Genomic DNA, 23,771 nt, shown 5'->3' with positions numbered 1-23,771 from the left:
TCAGGTCCCCCAACTGGCAGAGGCAAACGCCAGAGGCACCTTCGCTTTGGGGATCCTGTGGAGGATTGAAAAATAGGACAAGATACAGAAATGAGATTGTGATCGGAGGAGCCCAACGGAGATGAAAGGGTGACAGCATAAGCAGAAGGGTTAGAGGTGAGGAAGAGATCAAGAATGTTGGGCGTGTCTCCAAGACGGTCAGGAATACGAGTAGGGTGCTGCACCAGTTGCTCTAGGTCATGGAGGATAGCAAAGTTGAAGGCTAGTTCACCAGGGTGGTCAGTGAAGGAGAGGAAAGCCAAAGCTGGTGGTGAACATTGAAATCTCCAAGAATGGAAATCTCAGCGAAAGGGTAGAGGGACAGAATGTGCTCCACTTTAGAAGTTAAGTAGTCGAAGAAATTACTATAGTCAGAAGAGTTAGGGGAGAGATAAACAGCACAGATGAATTTAGTTTGAGAGTGACTGTTAAGTCATAGCCAGATGGTGGAAAATTCGGAAGACTCAAGAGCGTGGGCACGAGAGCAAGTTAAGTCGTTGCGTACATAGACGCAACATCCAGCTTTGGAATGAAAATGAGAATAGAGAAAGTAGGAGGGAACAGAGAAGGGGCTACTGTCTGTTGCCTCAGACAGCTGTGTTTCGGTGAGGAAAAGAAGATGAGGTTTAGTAGAGGAGAGGTGGTGTTCCACAGATTGAAAATTAGATCTAAGACTGCGAATGTTGCAGAAGTTAATGTAGAAAAAGTTGAGGGAGGTGTCAAGGCATTTGTGGTCTTCAACAGGAGAGGTGTCCGACCTGGGGACATTTTTGGTCCCCTCCCCAGAGGGGGACTCCGAGGCATTTATTTTGGGTCCCATTTTTCTTTTAAATTTTGATTTGGAGTGAAGGGTGTATGTGTGGTAAGTGCATGTAGTTTTGTGTGAAGAAGGAGAGCTGTCTTTAGAGGGTAGGCTGTGACTACCCCCTTGAGTTGTGAGACACAAAGGGAAACATTCAACGAGATCACAACTAGCTTTAATGGAAGGTTAACAGCACCTCCTGAATTAGTGCTATTAGATCTCACTGGGAGTAAGTTATTGTTTCGGTAGGTGTCTACTACCTCCTCCACCCGTGTACATTATAATGACTTAAATTAAACTACCTAAATGTTTAACTTCATAATTTTTACTTTCATTAAACCTTTTACTGTACTATGATGCACTCTCGCTTTGCTTACTCTCAGTGGAAGTTCAAATCACGGGTTAAACTTGTTATAATCAATTCACTTAACGAAGTTTCACTTAATGAAGTTTTTTTTTAGGAACGTAACCCCTTCGTTAAACGGGGGTTGCCTGTATATGTTTGGAGGAAGTGCACTGTGGAGATGATATGGCAGAAGTAATGGGAGTAACAATCAAGACAGAAGAAGTGAAAAAAGGAAAATCATAGTCACGTATGTGCCACCTAAGACAAATATGTGGAGAACAGAAGAACATAAAGAAATGCAACAAGAAGTGATTAATTGCTTGGATAATATGATAAGAAGAGATGGAAAAATACTATTAGTAAGAGACTTCAACTGCAAAAGAATAAACTGGAGGGAGATGGAAGTAATGGGTAATGCTGGATCTAGGAGCGAGGAGATGTTACAGTTAACTCTGGTAAATACACTGGACTAGTGGGTGGAAGAATCAACATGGTACAGAGGGGAACAAGAACCATCATTGCTTGACCTATTATTCACAAAGAAGCCAGATCCCTTTCTATCATTCAGTATTAGAGTCCAGTGGGAAGAAGTGACCATGTAACACTAGAATTAGAAATGTAGAGATGGGAGGTGCTAAGATACAGGGAGGACTACAAGAAGGAGAGAGCAAATTATGCAAGAGCAAATTTTGAAAAGTTAAGACAATTTTTTGGTGGCATAGAATAGAGGAATATTACAAATGGAAAGACAGTACAGTAAGTCCTCGTTATATGGTACAGATACATTCCTGGAAACCTTACGGTAAATTGAAATTACCGTATACCGAACCCATTATAACATGTAATAATAGGGAATGCATTCCAGCATGTTAAAAGTCACCCCCATAGAAATTAAAATACATGAAAATAATCATTAAAAAAATGTAAAGTACTGCGTAAAAGAAATAAACAGAAAACGTTTTTATTTACCTTTCACTCGCCATATATTCTGTCAGATGATGTGCCTCCTGAGGCTGAGTGTGCAGACAATAAGACGTCGTTGTCTGCAGTGTCAGAAGCAGATGTGGAAGGGTCAGCAGTAGCAGGGTTGGCACGTTTCACTGGTTTGAAGAAAGAGGATATGGAGGAAGGGCAAGCTGTAGCAGGGTCGGCAGGTGTGATAGGGACAGCATGTCTGACTGGCTTGAAAAACGAGTAGATGGAGGACTGTTTGGTTTTTCTTGTTTTTTTCATCAGAGATTTCTTGATAAATCTTGACACTTTTCTGTACATCATGAGCCACTTTGCTACTCCTGGCAGGATTTGGGTCACATTCTTTTAGGGTTTCCAGAGCTTTTACGATACCACCGAGACATTCTCTAAGAGTTTTGATGTCCAGGCCATGCACAGGTTCTTCTTCCTCGTCTCCCTCTTTTTCTTTCTCCATTGATGCCTTGTCTTGCTCTATAAGTTCATCATTTGAGAGAGGTTCAGCATGGCTTTCCAAAAGATCTTGAACATCATCATCAACTTCATCGAAGCCAGCCCTATGGCACAGATTTACTGTCATTTCTGATCGCACTTATGTTTTCTTCAGCGAAGCCTGGGAAGTCATGCGCGCATTCTGGTCATACTATATTCCACGCCAAGTTCATGGTAGACATCATCACTTGGTCCTAAGATGACTTAATGTTATCTAAAGCATGCTTGATGTTATACAACTTCCACCATTCTCTGATAGTGGGCTTGCCAGGCCCATCTGTGCCCTTTATCAGTTGCTGGTAGTAGGCTTTTAATGTTTGCCAGAATTATTATGAATATATTTGTGCTTACAATAGACCCTTTAATATTCCAATTATTCATCTAATTAGTAATGCATGTAAGTAATATGTAATGCAGTTAAAAAAGAAAGGGGTGGGATGGGAAGAGATAACAGGCTCCAAGGGTGGTCAAGTTAAAGTCAGTACTGCAAGTGGCGGGGAGGTATGGCGTGGATGACGTCATCACCCCTGCTCCCCCACGCTGGGCCCTCTCGGATGACATGAGCGGATACTGTATCTGTGAATTTTTCTTACCGTATATTGAATCGAGGGTAGTAATTTCCAAATACTGTTACAGTAAAACCTCAGCTCACAACCATAATTCATTTCTAAATCCTGTTCGTCACCCGATTTGTTTGTCCCCTGAATAAATTTTTCCTATAAGAATATATTGAAATACCATTAATCCATTCCAGACCCCCCAAAAAATCATACTTTTGTCCATAAAACTCATTCAAAATAGACCTTTAATGTATGCATGACATGAACGAAATAATTATAAAAAGCCTAAATTGTTTTACTTAGCTAAATGCTATCATAATGATTATAAAATGAATAAAAAAGAGAGAGTTTCAAGACTGTATTCACTAAAGAAGAGGATTTTACAGAACCAAATAGGACATTGCATTGTCAAGGCTTGCAAGAAATCATAGTGCACAAGCAAGAAATTGGAAAACTAGAAAAATTTGGATGTCAGAAAAGTAATGGGACCAGATGGTGTGTTAGGCAGGGCACTAAAGGAATGTAAAGATCAATTGTTAGACACAATTTGGAAAATGGTTACAAGCCCATTAAAGGAAAGGAGAGTACCATTGGAATGGAAGAGAGCTAACAAAATCCCAATATTCAAAAGAGGAAAGTCAATTGAGCCATTAAATTGCAGATCGGTGTCACTTACAAGTGTTGTGGGAAAGATATGTGAAAGTGTTATCAAAGAAAATGGGTTAAATATATGAATGAAAAACAAGTTATATCGAATAGACAATTTGGGTTCAGGAAGGTCATGTGTGTTGAATTTACAAAGTTTCTACTCAAGAGTAGTAGAAGAACTAGAGATGGATAGGTGGACACTGTGTACTTGGACATAAAAGTCCCACATAACAGACTATGGAAGTTGGAGAACATAGGAAGACTGAGAGCAATAATATTATATTGGATAAAGAATTACTTGAAGGACAGAGAGATGAGAACTGTGATCAGAGATACATACTCATCTTGGAGTAACGTAACAAGTGGAATGCCACAGGGGTTAGTGTTAGCCCCCATTATGTTCCAGGTATATGTAAACAAAATACAGTATGGAGTGACAAGATATATTAATTTGTTTGCTGATGATGCAAAATTGTTAAGAGTAATTAAGACCCAAGAAGACTGTTGCTACTGCAGGAAGATATAGACAAAATTTATGAGTTAAGTAAGAAGTGGAAGTTAAGAATTCAATGCCAAGAAATGCCACATAATGGAATTGGGAAAGAGTAAGAGAAGACTAGTATGGAACTATTTCATGGAATAGGAGCAAATAATGAAGACTAAAGAGGAAAAAAATCTGGGAGTGGTTATACAAGAAACTCTGAGCCCTGAGAACACATAAGTAAGATATTTGGAAAATGTATAAAATGTTGACTGATATTACAGTGACATTTCAGTACTTGGACAAGGATATGATGAAAAAAATTATGAGTATGATATTTCCAAAGTTGGAATGTGCAACAGTGATGTAGTCACCAAGCTTGTAAAAGCATATAAGAAGATTAGAATGGATCCAGAGGATAGCTACAAAGATGATGCCGGAACTAAAGGACCTAACATATGAAGAAAGGCTGAAGGAAATGGTACTGCCAACCTTATAAGATAGAAGAGAAAGAGGAGACTTCATAACATTGTATAAAATAAATAGGTAATGGCATTGAAAAGATAGACAAGCATGACCTGGTGCTGGTGACAGAAAAAGCTGGAAGTACAAGAGGATATGCAAAGAAGATTAGGAAGAGATATTGTGTGAAGGATATTGGAAAATACAGTTTTCCACATAGAATGGTGGAAAAGTGGAATGCATTGAATGATGAAGTTGTTGCAGTACATAATGTGCATTGCTTTAAAGAAAAATGAGATAGGTAGAGATATGGAGACAGAACACTATGAGCCCAGCGTGAACCCTGTACAATACAACTAAGTAAACACACACACACACACACACTTACACACACACACACAAAAAAAAAAAAAAATGGAAGGAGCAACCAAAATTGTTCTATAGATTCATAAATCTATCTGTGGAACACCACCTCTCCTCTACTAAACCTCATCTTCTCTTCCTAACCGAAACACAGTTGTCTGTGACTACTGACAGCAGCCCCTTTTCTGTTCCCTCCTACTTGCTCTATCCTCATTTTCAATCCAAAGCTGGATGTTGCGCATACGTGCGTAGCGACACCACTTGCTCTCGTGCCCACAATCTTGAATCTTCAGAATTTTCTACCATCTGGCTAAGACTTCAATGTCACTCTCTAACTAAATTCATCTGTGCTGTATACCTCTCACCTAATTCCTCTGACTATGTAAAATTCTTTGACTATTTGACTTCCAAGGTGGAGCACATCTTATCTCACTTTCCTTTGCTGAGATCTCCATTTTAGGGATTTCAATGTTCACCACCAGCTTTGGCTTTCATCTTCTTTCACTGACCAACCTGGTGAACAAACCTTCAACTTTGCTATCCTTCATGACCTAGAGCAGCTAGTGAAGTTCCCTACCCGTATTCCTGACCGCCTTGGAGACACGCCCAACATTCTTGATCTTTTCCTAACCTCCAACCCTTCTGCTTACTCTGTTAAACTTTCCTCTCCGTTGGGCTCCTCCGACCACAATCTAATTTCCGTTACCAGTTCTATCACTCCAGTGCAGCCTCAGGACCCGCCTAAGCGGAGGTGCTTCTGGCATTTTAACTCTGCTAAGTGGGAGGAACTAAGGCAGTACTATTCTGATTTCCTTGGGATGATTATTGTTTTCATGTCAGAGATCCTTCTCTTTGTGCCGAGCACATAACAGAGGTGATTATCTCTGGCATGGAGCTATACATTCCTCATACTTTCTCTAACCCTAAAGCTAAAAAGCCTTGGTTTAACTCTGCTTGTTCTCGTGCTGTCAATGATAGAGGCGGCTCACAAACGGTTCCGTAGCCATCCAACTGCTGAAACTCATGCCCTATATATTTCTGCCCGTAATCATGCCAAATCTATTCTCCAACTTACTAAAAACTCTTTCATCAATAGAAAATGTCAAAGTCTTTCCAATTCTAACTCCTCTCGAGATTTCTGGCATCTAGCCAATAATATCTCTAACAACTTTACTTCTTCGTCTTTCCCTCCTTTACTTCATCCAGATGGCTCTACAGCTGTCTCTTCTTTTCTAAAGCTGAACTCTTCGCTCAAACCTTTGCTACCAACTCAACTTTGGATGATTCTGGGCATATTCCTCCTACTCCTCCACCCTCTGACTACTTCATCCCTAAAATTAAAATTCTTTATAAAGACGTTTTCCTGGCCCTCTCTGGCCTTGATTCTCGGAAGGCTTACGGTCCGGATGGAGTCCCTCCTGTTGTTCTCAAAACTGTGCTTCCGAACTCGCTCACTGCCTGGTCAAACTCTTTCATCTGTGTCTCTACTTCTATTTATCCTTCTTGCTGGAAGTTTGCTCACATTCAACCTGTCCCTAAAAAGGTGACCACTCCAATCCTTCTAACTACCGCCCTATAGCTTTGATTTCCTGCCTTTCTAAAGCCTTTGAGTCTATCCTTAATAGGAAGATAATGAGGCATCTATCAGCTCACAACCTTCTCTCTGATTGCCAGTATGGTTTCCGTAAAGGCAGATCTACTGGTGATCTTCTTACTTTCCTAACTGAATCTTGGTCATCCTCTTTAGGGACTTCGGTGAAACCTTTGCTGTCGGCCTTGACATATCGAAAGCCTTCGATAGAGTCTGGCACAAATCTTTAATTTCTAAACTACCCTCCTACGGATTCTATCCTTCTCTCTGTACCTTCATCTCCAGTTTCCTTTCCGATCGTTCTATTGCTGCTGTAGTAGACGGTCACTGTTCTTCCCTAAAACTATCAACAGTGGTGTTCCACAGGGTTCTGTCCTATCACCCACTCTCTTTCTATTATTCATCAATGATCTCCTAAATCTGACTCAATGCCCTATCCACTCCTATGCTGATGATACCACCTGCATTATTCAACAGCGTTCAACAGACGCCCAACCCAACAACAATTAAATGACTCAAGGCGAGATGCTATAGGACGCCTAACTTCTGATCTTTCACTTGTTTCTGATTGGGGCAGAGAAAACCTGGTTTTGTTCAATGCCTCAAAACTCAATTTCTACAACTATCTACTCGACATAACCTTCCAGACAACTATCCTCTCTTCTTCAATAACACTCAACTTCCCTCTCCTCTACATTAAACACACTCGGTCTATCCTTCACTAAAAATCTAAACTGGAAATTTCACATCTCTACTCTTGCTAAATCAGCTTCCAAGAAGTTAGGTGTCCTATGGCGTCTTCGTCCATTTTCTCTCCCTCCCAGCTGCTTGCTCTGTACAAGGGCCTTATCCGCCCGTGTATGGAGTATGGCTCTCATGTCTGGGGATCCACACACACAGCTTTACTAAACAAGGTGGAATCTAAAGCTTTTCGTCTTATCAACTCTTCTCCTCTAACTGACTGTCTTGATTCTTTAAGTCACCGCCGCAATGTTGCATCTTTATCTGTCTTCTACCGCTGTTTTCATGCTGTCTGCTCTTCTGAACTTGCTAACTGCATGCCTTCCCCTCCTGCGGCCTCGCTGCACAAGACTCTACTTCTTCTCATCCCTATTCTGTCCATCTTCCTAATGCAAGAGTTAACCAGTATCTTCACTCCTTCATTCCCTACACTGGTAAACTCTGGAACTCTCTACCTGTGTCTGTATTTCCACCTGCCTATGACTTAAACTCTTTCAAAAGAGGAGTGTCAAGACACCTCTTACGTTAACTGGACCCTCCTTTTAGATTCTTTTGTTTTTTCTCTACTTTCCTCTTAACAGGGCCTGGCAACCAGCGGGATTTTTTTTTCCAACACTTTGTTTTCCTTGGCCAGTGCCCTTGTAATGTAAAAAAAAAAAAAAAAAAAAAAAAGATTAGGCAAAAGAAACAATAGAAAGGTTAAAAGGAGAGAACGGGATGGTGAATGACCCAAAAGTATGGCAGAACTATTAAATAAAAATTCCAGGAGGTCTTTACTAAAGAATCCAAATTTGAGAGGCCACAGGGTAATAGAGAGACAATCTATATGAAAGAGATTAAAGTAACCAAGCTTGAAATAAAAGAGTTAATGAAGGAACTGGATGAAGAGAAGGCAATGGGACCAGATGAAGTCTCAGGCAGAATACTGAAAGAATGTAGGGAAGAACTAGCAAGTCCTATATACAACATCATAAAATGCTCAATAGAAAATGGAACAGTGCCAGTAGAATGGAAAAGAGCTGAGGTGGTTCCCATATATAAGAGTGGAAGGAAAGAAGAACCTTTAAATTACAGACCGGTATCACTAACTAGTGTAATATGCAAGATGTGTGAAAGAATAATAAAGAAACAATGGATCAAGTTCCTTGAAGACAACAAATTAATATCAAATAGCCAATTTGGTTTTAGAAAAGGATGGTCTTGTGTAACTAATTTATTGAGCTTCTATTCTAGAATAGTTGATAGAGTACAAGAGAGAGAGGGATGGGTTGACTGCATCTATTTGGATTTAAAAAAGGCATTTGACAAAGTGCCACATGCAAGATTACTGTGGAAGTTAGAGGAGAAGGGTGGCTTAAAAGGAAGCATATTGAGATGGATAGAAAATTATTTGAGGGGGAGAGAAATAAGGACGGTAGTTAAAGATATGAAGTCCAAGTGGAGAGCAGTAGAAAGCGGAGTGCCACAGGGGTCAGTATTGGCACCAGTACTTTTCCTCATTTATATTAACGACATGCCAGAAGGAGTGAACAGCTACATAAATTTGTTTATGGATGATACGAAACTGTGCAGAGTTATAAAGCAAAAGGAGGATTGTGAAATACTGCAAGAAGACCTAAATAAGATCTGGGAATGGAGTAAGAAGTGGGAAATGGAATTCAATGTGAACAAAAGCCATGTCATGGAAATGGGAAAGAGTGAAAGACGACCTGTGGGAATCTATAAGATGGGAGATGGAGTAGAACTGGAGAAAGTCAAAAAGGAAAAGGACTTAGGAGTGACGATGGAAGAAAACAATCAACCAGTAAGCCATATTGATAGAATTTTTAGAGAAACATATAATTTGCTGAGGAATATTGGAGTAGCATTTCACTACATGGACAAAGAAATGATGAAGAAATTGATAAATACTATAATAATTGGAATATGCAGGAGTAGTGTGGACCCCTCATAAAAACAAACACATAAGGAAATTGGAGAGGCTACAAAAAATGGCTACAAGAATGGTCCCAGAACTTGAAGGGATGACATATGAGGAGAGACTAAAGGCTATGGATCTACCAACCTTGAACAAAGAAGGAGAGAGGAGACCTGATACAAGTCTATAAATTGATCAACGGAATGGACCAAGTGGATAATGAGAAACTGATCCTGAGAGAAGAATATGACACCAAGCACAAGATCGCATAGTAAAAAGCTGAGAAAGGAAGATGTCTGAGAGATATTAAAAATATAGTTTCCAGAGATGTATTGAGACGTGGAACAGTTTAGAGGAAGAAGTAGTGTCTGCAACGAGTGTGCACACCTTTAAAGTAAGATTGGATAAGTGTAGATATGGAGACGGGGCCACACGAGCATAAAGCCCAGGCCCTGTAAAACTACAACTAGGTAAATACAACTAGGTAAATACACACACACACACACACACACACACACACACACACACACACACACACACACACACACACACACACACACACACACACACACACACACACACACACACACACGGCAGACAGCAGAGAGAACAGACGTAAGGATTGCTGCTCACATTTTCATCACAGAGAGCTTACTGTGGTTTTTGGGTACCTGGATGGGAGGGTCACACTAGGTTCAGTGCTGTCCTGGCATAAGATTAGCCATGAATTTAGCTTAATATCCACCAATGTGAGTGAATTGGAGGAGACAGTGGCTGCTTTGGTTCTGTTTGCTACCACACCAATAGGATCCCAAAATTGGTAAGAAGGAATTTCTCTGGGTTTGGGGACGAGGAAAGAAAAATTGTGGATAGTGTAATGAAGAAAAGGGGTAATTGATCAGGAGAGTGAAATGAGAGATATGAGGTGATTGGAAAAGTTGAGGAAAATAGCTGATGCCCTAACAATGGAGAAATGAATTAGTTAAGAAGAGAAGCAAGTCAAAAAAACAAGGAGAGATCAGAGGTGGAGAAAATTAAATTCTTTTGGAGGGTCATGAACATAAGATTGAGGAATTGGTATATGAGAGAGGAGACTGTTAAGAGGACAAATTGAAAGTTGTTTTCACAAACTTAAATGGTTTAATGTCAGCTAGGTTTGAATTAAATTATTATTTACAAGAAGAAAAACCAGATATTAGAAAATTGTTGAAACAAAACTGGAGTGATGTGGATGTCCTAGAGATTGGTGATGGAATATACAATAAATGGCTGTGAAAAAGAGAAAACAAGCAAGGTGGAGGTGTGATGCTCCTAGTGAAGAAAGAGCTAACAGTAGAATCAACTATGTGTGGGGAGGGCGATGCTAAGCTGCTCGAAGTGAAGTTGAAAAGGAACCTGGGAAGATGCCTCAGTGACCTATGTTCCTCCAAAAACCAACTCTTGGGTTGAAGTAGAATACAGAAGGAAATTAGAAAGTGCAAAAGCAAGTCTATCTAATTTAATTGGAGGAAGTGAGGATGCATTAGTAATGGGAGACTTTAACTGTAAGGAGGTTTCTTGGGAAAATTGGACTACTGAAGGCAGTGAGGCATCATAGGGAAACCAATTATTGGAATTGGCCATTGAGAATTTCCTCACACAATGAGTTCAAAAACACACAAGATTCAGGGCAAATGAATTATCATCAAAACTTTATATTTACAAAAGAACATACAATTATTGAGGACTTAAATGATGAAAGCTCAGTAGGAAAAAGTTATAATGTCCTGATACAGTTCTCTTTAATAGATAAAAGTAAAAGCAAGAGGAATGAAGACCACAGGAGTGAGTGGTTAAACTATAGCAAGGCCAACTTTGGACAGCTAAGGAGCTTCTTTGAGGAAGTGGATTGGAAGGGAGTTATGGAGGCGGATAGCATTGAAGTATACAATAAGGGAGTAAAGGAATGGGTTCCCAAGAGGGCAATGCTGAATATATTCATCAAAGAGTGGTACAATAAGAAATGTGCTACAGCCAGACTAGAGAGGTAGAAAGCATGGAATAAGTGGAGAAAAAATAAGAAATTTGACCTGTGGACCAAATACATATTTAAAAGGAATGTTTACAGTACAGTTCATGGAGTTGAGGAAAGAAATTATGACAAAAACATTGTGAACAAATGTAAAGACCAACCAAAACTATTCTTCAGATATATCAACAGTAAAATGAAGCACAAAGAAGATACCAGCAGAGTAAAGGGGAAGGAGAAACAGTTGAAGATCCAAAGGAGATTGCTGAAGTGTTCAATAAATACTTCCACTTTGTGTTCCCTAAAGAAAAATGAGTTCAAAGAAGAAAGGATAAGTATAGTAAATAGGATAAGTTTGGAGGAAGTCAAAACAACAGTAGAGGAAATACAGAATAATTTGGATAAACTAGAGGTAAAGAAAGCAATGGGACCTGATGGGATGTCAAACTGGGTTTTAAAAGAATGTAGCTCACAACTAGCTAAGGTGATCCACAATATTGTCAGCGCCGCCTTGTTAGAAGGAACTTTACCCAATGGGCCGCCGTGGTACAATGGAACCATGTGCGCTTTTGGGTCTGACGGGTCTCCAAGCGCAGAGGTTCGAATCCTATCCACGGTCTGAGTGTAGGTTGGGCTTCCTCACTCAGGGCAATGGTTTCCTAGTGGGTGGGCTTTAAGATAGGAGGTACCCCAAAAAGTATCCCCTTTTGTCCATAAATTCCCATAAAAAGCCTACATGGTATTAAAAAAAAAAAAAAAAAAAGACTGGAAAAGGGCAGATATTCTCCCAATCTTTAAGGCTGGGAACAAGGAAGTCCCATTAAGTTATCGACCAGTATAACTGACCAATGTGGTAGTAAAATTTTTGAGAAAATAATCAAGAAAAGGTGGGTGAAATTCCTGAAAGAGAATAGTGTGATAACAGTGAAACAATTTGGGTTCCCGGAAGGGAGATTCTGTACAATTAATTTGTTAAGTTTTTACTCAAGAGTAGTGAATATAGTGAATAAGAGAGATGGATGGGCTGACTGCTTATACTTGGACCTAAAAAAAACTTTTGATGTAGTACCATACAGGAGGTTAATATGAAAATTGAAAAGTGTAGGAGGACTGGGAGGATCATTATTAAGGTGGATGACTGATTTTTTGATGGGTAGAGAAATGAGGACAGTTGTCAGAGTTGAAAAGTCAAATTGGAGAGAAGTAATAAGTGGAGTCCCGTAAAGGTCAGTACCAGCACCAATCATGTTTAATGTTTATGTTAATGACATGCCAGAAGAGTAACTAACTATATAAGTTTCTTTGCTGATGATGCAAAGATCATAAGGAGAGTCTCAAATCAGGAGGACTATGAAGCACTAAATCAGTATGTGAATGGTCAATGAAATGGAACATGGAATTTAATGCTAAGAAATGTAATGTGATGGAGTTTGGAAGGAGTGCTAAGAAAACAAAAAGTACTTATAACCTGGGAAATGAAGAAATTAATAAAAGGAGAGAAGAAAAGGACCCAGGAGTAACCATTTCTAACAGCAAGATCACAGGAGAAACTTATAAACTACTAAGAAATATCAGAGCAGCATTTACATACATCGATATGATAAAAAAATAGATAACAATATGTCCGTGTTTGGAGTATACAGCATTAGTGTGGTCACCAAATCTAAAAAAAAAAAAAATGACATCAGGAAGCTGGAAAGAATCCAGAAAGATGCAACAAAAATACCTACAAATCTAAGTGAATGTAGGTATGAAGAGAGGTTGGAAAAACTGGGATTAACTACACTGAAGAAAAGGAGGAGAGAGGTGATATGATAGCACTGCATAAAGGATATTGGAAGAATTAGAGGAGCTGAACAGAGATGATCTGGTGAAACTTGTTATGAGGAGCACTAGAGGACATGGAAGGAAACTGAAAGTGAGTGATTGCAGAAGAGACAAAGAAATATAGCTTCCCTCACAGATGTATAGCAGCGTGGAACAAACTTGATGGTGAAACAGTGTGTGCAAAGACAATACATAAATTTAAGCAAAATTGTGATGGTAACGGATCAGGAGGCAGGACAACACGAGCCTAGTGTGGCTCTTTTCCTGTATCTCAACTAGGTAAATACACATTACATATAGTGCTGATCATAATTCCCTTGAGTCTAGTCTATGGAGTGACTTGAGAGAGAGAGATGGAGGATGGGGTTGGATAAAGGCTACAAGACACTGTCCTTGTTATAAGTGTAGCGACAGCTTACTTAGATTGCACTGTATCCCACCTTTATTTAGTAACTGGACCCTCATTAGAAAGTACTTGCAAGTGTTTTCTTCATTTTTCTATGAAATAAGTTTGTTGTTAGAGAATGGGGAGTGAAGAAAGTATGAGTAGCATGGGAGTGGGGAAGAGGGACAGGTAGGAGGGTGTGGGGGGGGAGAGGAAGAAGGCAGGTCTATGATGATAATCAGAGGCAGCTCTAGCCAATGACAACTAGCATAAAAAGATGACAAATGCCACTTTTTTAAAATATTGGTAGCAAAACTGCTTCATCAAATAGAGCAGAACATTGAGGTGTCAGTCCCCAAACAGAGATAAATGTCTTGAAAATATCTCTCTTGAATGTGTTAATCATAGGAAGGTGGAAATATAGAAGCAGGCAGGGAGTTCCAGAATTAGAAAGGTGGACAGAATAGAGATGAGAGAAAGAAGAAAGTCTTGTGCAGCGAGGCTATAGGAGGAGGGGAGGCATGCAATATCAGAAGAGCAATTAGCATGAAAATAACAGTAAAAGATGACAAGATATGCAACATTGCAGCAATAAGAAAGAGGGTGCGCGATAACGACTTTCCAGATGTTCTAAAACTGAATTTTGCTGATTTTCATAAGTGTGCGATAACACCTAAACGCGATAATGGAGGGTTAGGTGTACATGTGAAGCATACTCCATACATGGATGGATAAGGGCCCCTTTACAAAGTTAGCAGTTGGAGTTGAGACAACCTGGCAGAGATGATTCAAAATGCCTAACTTCAAAGAAACTGTTTCAGCTAGAGATAAGATGTGAAATTTCCAGTTTACATTATAGGGCTGCCGTGGTACAGTGGAACCATGCTTGCTTTGGGGTCCGAGGGATCTCCAAGCGCACAGGTTCGAATCCTGTCCACGGTCTGAGTGTAGGTTGGGCTTCCTCACTCAAGGCAACGATTTCCTAGCGGATGGGCTTTGAGATAGGAGGTACCCCAAAAAGTATCCCCTTTAGCCCATAAATTCCCATGAAAAGCCCACATTGTATTAATAAAAAAAAAAAAAAAGTAAAGGACAGATTGAGGATATTCAGGGTAGAAGAGCTAAACAATTGAGTGTCATTGAAGAAGAGGGGATATTGTGTGGAAAGCTGTCAAGTTTGAGGCATTGAATAATACTAGATTTGCTCTGTCCCAATCATAAACTATAGAGAGAAGTCAGGCATTCACACACACACACACACACACACACACACACACACACACACACACACACACACACACACACACACACACACACACACACACATATATATATATATATATATATAAAGAAAAATAGAAACGAGGAGGAAAGGAAGAGACACAATGAACTGGTGGCAGAAGCAAGAGAAAAAATAATGAAAGGTCAGAGGAGGAGAAGGCATTTTTTTGGAGAATTATAGGAGACAGGATAAGGAAATGGTATATAAAAGAGAAAGAAGAGAAAAGAATGGAGCAAGTTTAACTAAAATGATAAGAACAAGAGATTAAAAATGATGTATACAAACATAGATGGGATTTTATCTAGTAAATTAGAATTAAGAGATTACATAAAGAAAGAAGAACCAGATATTGTATGCCTGGTGGAAACAAAGTTAAATGAGGCAATAAAAATAGACATAGATAAAAGGTATAATATATGGAGGAGAGAGAGTGGGTAAAGGAGGAGGAGGAGTCATGATGATGTTAAGGAAGGAGATAGTGGTAAATCAAGTGGAGTTTGGGGAAGGAAAATCAGAAATACTGTATGTTAAGATGCATATTAACAAAAGGAGTTAACAATCATTGGAACATATGTGCCACCAAAACAAACTCATGGACTAACCAAGAATATAGAGACATGATAGATGACACAATAAGAGTCTTACAAGAATCATTAAGGAAAGGAGAAAAGTGATATTGATAGGAGATTTCAACTGTAAGGAGGTAGACTGGGAAAATTATGAAAGTGGTATGGGGAAGATGCCTGGGAGATAGATTCCTGAACCTAATGATAGATAATTTGATGGTCCAAAGAGTAAAGGAAAACACAAGATTCAGAGGAAACGATGAGCCGGCAAGATTAGACCTAGTTTTACAAGGGATATACCAATTAACGATGATATAAGATACAAGTGCCCATTGGGAAAGAGTGACCATGTAATATTAGAGATGGATATAGAAGAAGGAAAGGAAGATAGAGATGAATCATACAAAGGAGACCGATTAAATTACAGAAAGGCTGATATTGAGAATCTCAAGAACTATTTTAAAACGTAAACTGGGAGGAGATGGAAAACTCATTAACGGTTCAAGAGAAATATAACTTATTTTTGGAAATATACAAAACTGGGGTCAGGGAATATGTTCCGAAATATAGACCTAAAGAAGAAGGAAAGAAAGATTGGTTTAATGCAAGATGTGCTAGGGCAAAGGAGAAACAAGATGGAGCATGGAAAAGGTGGAGAAGAAACAGAAATCCAGAAAATAAGGAAAACTTCAAAACAGCAAGAAATGAATATGCTAAGGTGAGAAAGGAAGAAGAAAAGAACTATGAAAAGGACATTGTCGAAAAATGTAAGGAACAACCAAAATTGTTCTACAGATTCATAAATGGAAAAATAAGACAAAAGAAACAATAGAAAGGTTAAAAGGAGAAAACGGAATGGTGGAAGACCCAAAAGTATGGCAGAACTGTTAAATAGTAAATTTCATGAGGTCTTTACTAAGGAATCCAAATTTGAAAGACCACAGGGTAATAGAGAGACTGTCTATATGAAAGAGATTAAAGTAACCAAGCTTGAAATAAAAAGTTGATGACGGAATTGGATGAGGAAAAGGCAATGGGACCGGATGAAGTCTCAGGCAGAATACTGAAAGAATGTAGGGAAGAACTAGCAAGTCCAATATACAACATCATAAAATGCTCAATAGAAAATGGAACAGTGCCAGTGGAGTGGAAAAGAGCTGAGGTGGTTCCCATATATAAGAGCGGAAGGAAGGAAGAACCTTTAAATTACAGGCCGGTATCACTAACTAGTGTAATATGCAAGATGTGTGAAAAAGTAATAAAGAAGCAATGGATCGAGTTTCTTGAAGACAACAAAATATTATCAAATAGCCAATTTGGTTTTAGAAAAGGTCGGTCATGTGTGACAAATTTATTGAGTTTCTACTCTAGAATAGTTGATAAAGTACAAGAGAGAGAGGATGGGTTGACTGTATTTATTTAGATCTAAAAAAGGCTTTTGATAAAGTGCCACATGAAAGATTACTATGGAAGTTAGAGGAGAAGGGTGGCTTAAAAGGAAGCACATTGAGATGGATGAAGAATTACTTAAGGGGAGAGAAATAAGGACGATAGTTAAAGATATGAAGTCCAAGTGGAGAACAGTAGACAGCGGAGTGCCACAGGGGTCAGTATTGGCACCAATACTTTTCTCGTATATATAAATGACATGCCAGAGGGAGTGAACAGCTACATAAATCTGTTTTGGACGATGCGAAACTGTGCAGAGTCATTAAACAAAAGAGGATTGTGAAATACTACAGGAAGACTTAAACAAGATCTGGAAATGGAGCAAAAATGGGAGATGGAATTCAATGTGGACAAAAGCCATGTCATGGAAATGGGAAAAAGTGAAAGACGACCAGTGGGAATCTATAAGATGGGAGATGGAGTAGAACTAGAAAAAGTAAAAAGGAAAAGGACTTGGGAGTGACAATGGAAGAAAATAATCAACCGGTTAGCCATATTGATAGAATTTTCAGAGAGACGTATAATTTGCTAAGGAATATTGGAGTAGCATTTCACTATATGGACAAGGAAATGATGAAGAAATTGATAAGTACTAAAATAAGACCTAGATTGGAATATGCAGGAGTTGTGTGGACTCCCATAAAAGAAACACATAAGAAAATTAGAGAGACTACAAAAATGGCTACAAGAATGGTTCCAGAATTTAAAGGGATGGCATATGAGGAGAGACTAAAGGCAATGGATCTACCAACCTTGGAGCAGAGAAGAGAGAGAGGATCTGATACAAGTTTATAAATTGATTAACGGAATGGATGAAGTGGATAATGAGAAACTGATCCTGAGAGAAGAATATGACTTTAGAAGCACAAGATCGCATAGTAAGAAACTAAGGAAGGGACGATGTCTGAGAGATGTTAAAAATTTAGTTTCCGCAAAGATGTGTTGAGACTTGGAACAGTTTGAGTGAGGAAGTGGTATCAGCAAAGAGTGTACATAGTTTTAAAGAAAAATTGGATAAGTGTAGATATGGAGACGGGACCACACGAGCATAAAGCCCAGGCCCTGTAAAACTACAACTAGGTAAATACACGGCCCGGTAGCTCAGTGGTTAGAGCGCTGGCTTCACAAGCCAGAGGACCGGGGTTCGATTCCCCGGCCGGTGGAGATATTTGGTGTGTCTCCTTTCACGTAGGCCCTGTTCACCTAGCAGTGAGTAGGTACGGGATGTAAATCGAGGAGTTGTGACCTTGTTGTACCGGTGTGTGGTGTGTGCCTGGTCTGATCAGGCCTATCCGAAGATCGGAAACAATGAGCTCTGAGCTCGTTCCATAGGGTAACGTCTGGCTGTCTCGTCAGAGACTGCAGCAGATCAAACAGTGAATTACACACACACACACACACACACACACACACACACACACACACACAGTAGCTCAGTGGTCAGAGACCCATCTCTTTGTGCTGAACGCATAACAGAGGTGTTAGTATCTGGCATGGAGGCGTACATTCCTCATTCTTTTTCTCAATCTAAACCTTCTAAACCTTAGTTTAACTCAGCCTGTTCTCGTGCTTTACATGATAGAGAGGTTGCCCACAAAAGGTACTTGAGCCTTCCATCTCCTGAATCTCATGCACTTTATATCTCTGTCCGGAATCATGCCAAGTCTGTTCTTCAACTTGCCAAACACTCTTTCATAAATAGGAAATGTCAAAATCTTTTAAACTCAAACTCTCCTCGTGCCTTCTGGCATCTAGCCAAAAACATCTCAAATAACTTCACTTCTTCATCTTTCCCTCCTTTATTTCATCCTGATGGCACCACTGCCATCTCTTCTGTCTCTAAAGCTGAACTCTTTTCTCAAACCTTTGCTCACAACTCCACCTTGGAAGATTCTGGGCTTGTCCCTCCCTCTCCTCCTCCCTCTGACTATTTCATGTCTACAATCGAAATTCTTTGTAATGATGTTTTCCATGCCCTTGCTGGCCTAAACCCTCGGAAGGCTTATGGACCTGATGGGGTCCCTCCTATTGTTCTCAAAAACTGTGCTTCTGTGCTTGCACCTTGCCTGGCCAAACTCTTCCAACTTTGTCTATCGACTTCTACCTTTCCTTCCTGCTGGAAGTTCGCCTACATTCAGCCTGTTCCTAAAAAGGGTGACCGCTCTAACCCCTCAAACTACCGTCCTATAGCTTTAATCTCTTGCTTGTCTAAAGTTTTTGAATCTATCCTGAATAGGAAGATTCTCAAACATCTGTCACTTCACAATCTTCTGTCTGATCGCCAGTATGGCTTCCGTCAAGGTCGCTCTACTGGTGATCTTCTGGCTTTCCTTACTGAGTCTTGGTCATCCTCTTTTAGAGATTTCGGTGAAACTTTTGCTGTTGCGTTAGACATATCAAAAGCTTTTGATAGAGTCTGGCATAAAGCTTTGATTTCAAAACTGCCCTCTTACGGCTTCTATCCTTCTCTCTGCAACTTTATCTCATGTTTCCTTTCCGACCACTCTATTGCTGCTGTGGTAGACGGCTACTGTTCTTCTCCTAAACCTATTAATAGTGGTGTTCCTCAGGGTTCTGTCCTGTCACCCACTCTCTTTCTATTATTCATTAATGACCTTCTTAACCAAACTTCTTGCCCTATCCACTCCTACGCTGATGATACCACCCTACATCTTTCCACGTTCTTTCAGAGACGTCCAACCCTTCAGGAAATTAACAGATCACGCGGGACGCCACGGAACGCCTGACTTCCGATCTTTCTAAAATTTCCGATTGGGGCAGAGAAAATCTAGTAGTTTTCAATGCCTCAAAACTCAATTCCTCCATCTATCAACTCGACACAACCTTCCAGACAATTATCCTCTTCTTCAATGACACTCAACTGTCTTCCTCTTCCACAATGAATATCCTCGGTCTGTCCTTTGCTCATAATCTTAACTGGAAACTTCACATCTCATCTCTTGCTAAAACAGCTTCTATGAAGTTAGGTGTTCTGAGGCGTCTCCGCCAGTTTTTCTCGCCCCTCCAACTGCTTACTCTGTATAAGGGCCTTATCCGTCCCTGTATGGAGTACTCTTTGCATGTTTGGGGGTTCCAGTCACACAGCTTTGCTTGATAGGGTGGAATCGAAAGCTCTTCGTCTCATCAACTCCCCTCCTCTGACTAACTGTCTTCACTCTCTTTCTCACTGCCGAAATGTTGCATCCCTTTCTATATTTTATCGCTATTTTCATGGTAACTGTTCTACTGATCTTGCTAACTGCATGCCTCCCCTCCTCCTGCGGCTATGCTGCACAAGGCTTTCTTCTTCCTCTCATCCCTATTCTGTCCAACTCCCTAATGCAAGAGTTAACCAGTACGCTCAATCATTCATTCCTTTCACTGGTAAACTCTGGAACTCCCTCCCTGTACCTGTATTTGCAAATTCCTACAACTTGTCTTCTTTTAAGAGGGAGGTATCGAGGCATTTGCTCTCCTAATTCTGGCTGACGGTTTTGGCACTTTTTGTACTCTTTGGAGAGCCAGCGCTTAAGTGGGCTTTTTTCTAACTTTTTTTTGCCCTTGGCTGGCCCTCTTCCCTATGTAAAAAAAAAAAAAAAAAAAGAGCGCTGGCTTCACAAGCCAGAGGACCGGGGTTCGATTCCCCAGCCGGATGTAGATATTTGGGTGTGTCTCCTTTCATGTGTAGCCCCTGTTCACCTAGCAGAGAGTAGGTATGGGATGTAAATTAAGGAGTTGTGACCTTGTTGTCCCTGTGTGTGGTGTGTGCCTGGTCTCAGGCCTATCCGAAGATTGGAAATAATGAGCTCTTGAGCTCGATTCGTAGGGTATCGTCTGGCTGTCTCATCAGAGACTGCAGCAGATCAAACAGTGAAACACACACACACACATGCAACGAGTGTGCATACTTTTAAAGTAAGATTGGAGTGATAGAGACGGAGACATGAGCATAAAGCCCAGGCCCTGTAAAACTGAAGCTAGGTAAATACACACACACGTGTATTTACCTAGTTGTAGTTTTACAGGGCCTGGGCTTCATGCTCGTGTGGCCCCATCTCCATATCACACTTATCCGATTTTTCTTTAAAACTATGCACACTCGTTGCGACACCACTTCTTACTCAAACTGTTCCAAGTCTCAACACATCTTTGCGGGAAACTATATTTTTTAACATCTCTCAGACATCTTCTCTTCCTCAGTTTTTAACTATGCAATCTTGTGCTTCGAATGTCATACTCTTCTCTCGGTTTCTCATTATCCGCTTTATCCATTCCGTTGATCAATTTATAAACTTGTATCAGATCCCCTCTCTTCCTTCTCTGTTCCAGGGTTGGTAGATCCATACCCTTTAGTCTCTCCTCATATGTCATCCCTTCAAATTCTGGAACCATTCTTGTAGCCATTTTTTGTAGTCTCTCCAACTTCCTTATGTGTTTCTTTTTATAGGGAGTCCACACAACTCCTGCATATTCCAATCTGGGTCTTATTATAGTACTTATCAATTTCTTCATCATTTCTTTGTTCATGTAGTGAAATGCTAATCCAATATTCCTTAGCAAATTATGTCTCTAAAAATTCTATCAATATGGCTTACTGGTTGATTGTTTTCTTCCATCGTCACTCCCAAGTTGTTTTCCTTTTTTACTTTCTCCAGTTCTACTCCATCTCCCATCTTATAGATTCCCACTGGTCGTCTTTCACTCTTTCCCATTTCCATGACATGGCTTTTGTCCACATTGAATTCCATCTCCCACTTTTTACTCTATTTCCAGATCTTATTTAGGTCTTCCTGCAGTATTTCACAATCCTCTTTTTACTTTATAACTCTGCACAGTTTCGCATCGTCCGTAAACAGATTTATGTAGCTGTTCATTCCCTCTGGCATGTCATTTATATATATGGGGAAAAGTATTGGCGCCAATACTGACCCCTGTGGCACTCCGCTTTCTACTGCTCTCCACTTGGACTTCATATCTTTAACTATCGTCCTTATTTCTCTCCCCCTCAAATCATTTTCCATCCATCTCAATGTGCTTCCTTTTAAGCCACACTTCTCCTCTAACTTCCACAGTAATCTTGCATGTGGCACTTTATCAAATGCCTTTTTTAAATCCAAATAAATACAGTCAACCCATCTCTTTCTCTCTCTTGTACTCTATCAACTATTCTAGAGTAGAAACTCGGTATATTTGTTACACACGACCGACTTTTTCTAAAACCAAATTGGCTATTTTATAAAATGTGTGTGTGTATATATATATATATATATATATATATATATATATATATATATATATATATATATATATATATATATGTATGTATGTATGTATATACAGTTAACCCTCGGCTATCGCGACTTCCGCTATCGCGTTTTATTGCTATCACGCACCCATGAAAAGCTGCTTAAATTTCATTATCGCAACCTCAGATGCCTGCTATCGCGCGCCCAGCCATGACGTCATGGGATATCTGAGCGCTCATTGGCCAAAACCGCCTTCCCGCCAAGATCAATTCGGCTTTCGCGTTTTCGGCTATAGCGCGGCTATTTCGGCCCCAATTGGGCGCGATAGCCGAGGGTTAAGTGTGTGTGTATATATATATATATATATATATATATATATATATATATATATATATATATATATATATATATATATATATATATATATATATATATATATATATATATATATATATATATATATATATATATATATATATATATTTATGTATTTATTTATTTATTTATTTTATTTTTTTTTATTTATTTATTTATTTATTTATTTTTTTTTTTTTTTATTTTTTTTTTATGTAAAAAATTTCCCTAAAAGTAAAGACTAAAACATGCTCATATTATTTCTTCAGGTTCAGCAGGAGATGTTGCGCTTCCCCAAGCTGCACGAGAAGATTGTTGATGTGGTCACTCAGCTTCTGAGAAGACGCTTGCCACCCACCAATGATATGGTAGGATGATGTTCTTTATTTTTTTATTTATTTATTTATTTATTTATTTATTTATTTTATTTTATTTTTTTTTTTTTGCTTTGATGTACAAGTTTGTAAAATTTTGTGGGTTTGTGTCGTTTCTTTATTTTAAAAATTTTGTGGGCTTCTTTTGGTTTTTTATTTTGTTTTCATAAAAGGCTCAGTAGGGGATTATTGTGAATGTGAATCTACCAAAAAATTTGCTAAGTATGAACATGTTTGATCTGACTGTTACCAACATTAACACTGGACTCATAATGCACTTTGTTTTGAACCCCTCCTGGACCTCATATAGAAAGTGGATACTCCTCTTGGCCACCTGGCTGGAGGCTCCTTGCTAAGCATAGGGGGTTAGTATAAGCTCATGTCTTGATCAGCTTTGGAAATAGTTTACATATACAGTGTTGCGTGGGGAGCAAGTACAGTACTCCAAGTAGTAAAACTTGTTTGGTTCTAAGAAAAGGAGTACATAGTTGTTTTCCTCACAATTTTTTTTCTTATGCCTTGTATTTCATGGTTCTGAGGTGTTTTTCTTAGTGCAAAAAGATTGCTTGTGTAGGTATCATAAATAGGTATTTAAGGTGAAAACTTTTCAACAACATATTTGCATGATAGGCCTGCCACATAAGGCAAAAGAATTTCAGATATCCATATATTTTTTCAGTATTATCTTATAATATTATTGCACGTTATGTTCCTTTTTATATTGATTTTGCTATAGGATCAGAACATTCAGATACACCAGGTTTTGATGAATGACCTCAGCAGAATCTTCATGGTTGTGCTGGTGCATGTGATTGGAGCAGCTATTGCTTCTGTACAAGATGCAGCATTGATTTGAGGAACCAATAGG

At 39.4% G+C, this 23,771-nt stretch overlaps 1 protein-coding gene across 7 annotated transcripts in view; it reads left to right on the top strand.

The window, feature by feature from the left end:
- LOC123514231 (dynamin-1-like protein) overlaps window positions 1-23,771 on the top strand; it is a 102,732-nt gene that overhangs the window by 32,541 nt on the left and 46,420 nt on the right. For all 7 annotated transcript variants that reach the window (XM_045271952.1, XM_045271951.1, XM_045271948.1 and 4 more), the window contains one exon: window positions 22,799-22,897. In XM_045271952.1, the coding sequence (XP_045127887.1) occupies window positions 22,799-22,897 (99 nt within the window). The remainder of the gene's footprint in view (window positions 1-22,798; window positions 22,898-23,771) is intronic.

This window comes from Portunus trituberculatus, chromosome 37, assembly GCF_017591435.1.
Source record: "Portunus trituberculatus isolate SZX2019 chromosome 37, ASM1759143v1, whole genome shotgun sequence".
Taxonomy (NCBI): Eukaryota; Metazoa; Arthropoda; class Malacostraca; order Decapoda; family Portunidae; genus Portunus; species Portunus trituberculatus.
The sequence above is the reverse complement of the archived record's forward strand: the minus strand, read 5'-3'. Positions and strand labels throughout refer to the sequence as shown.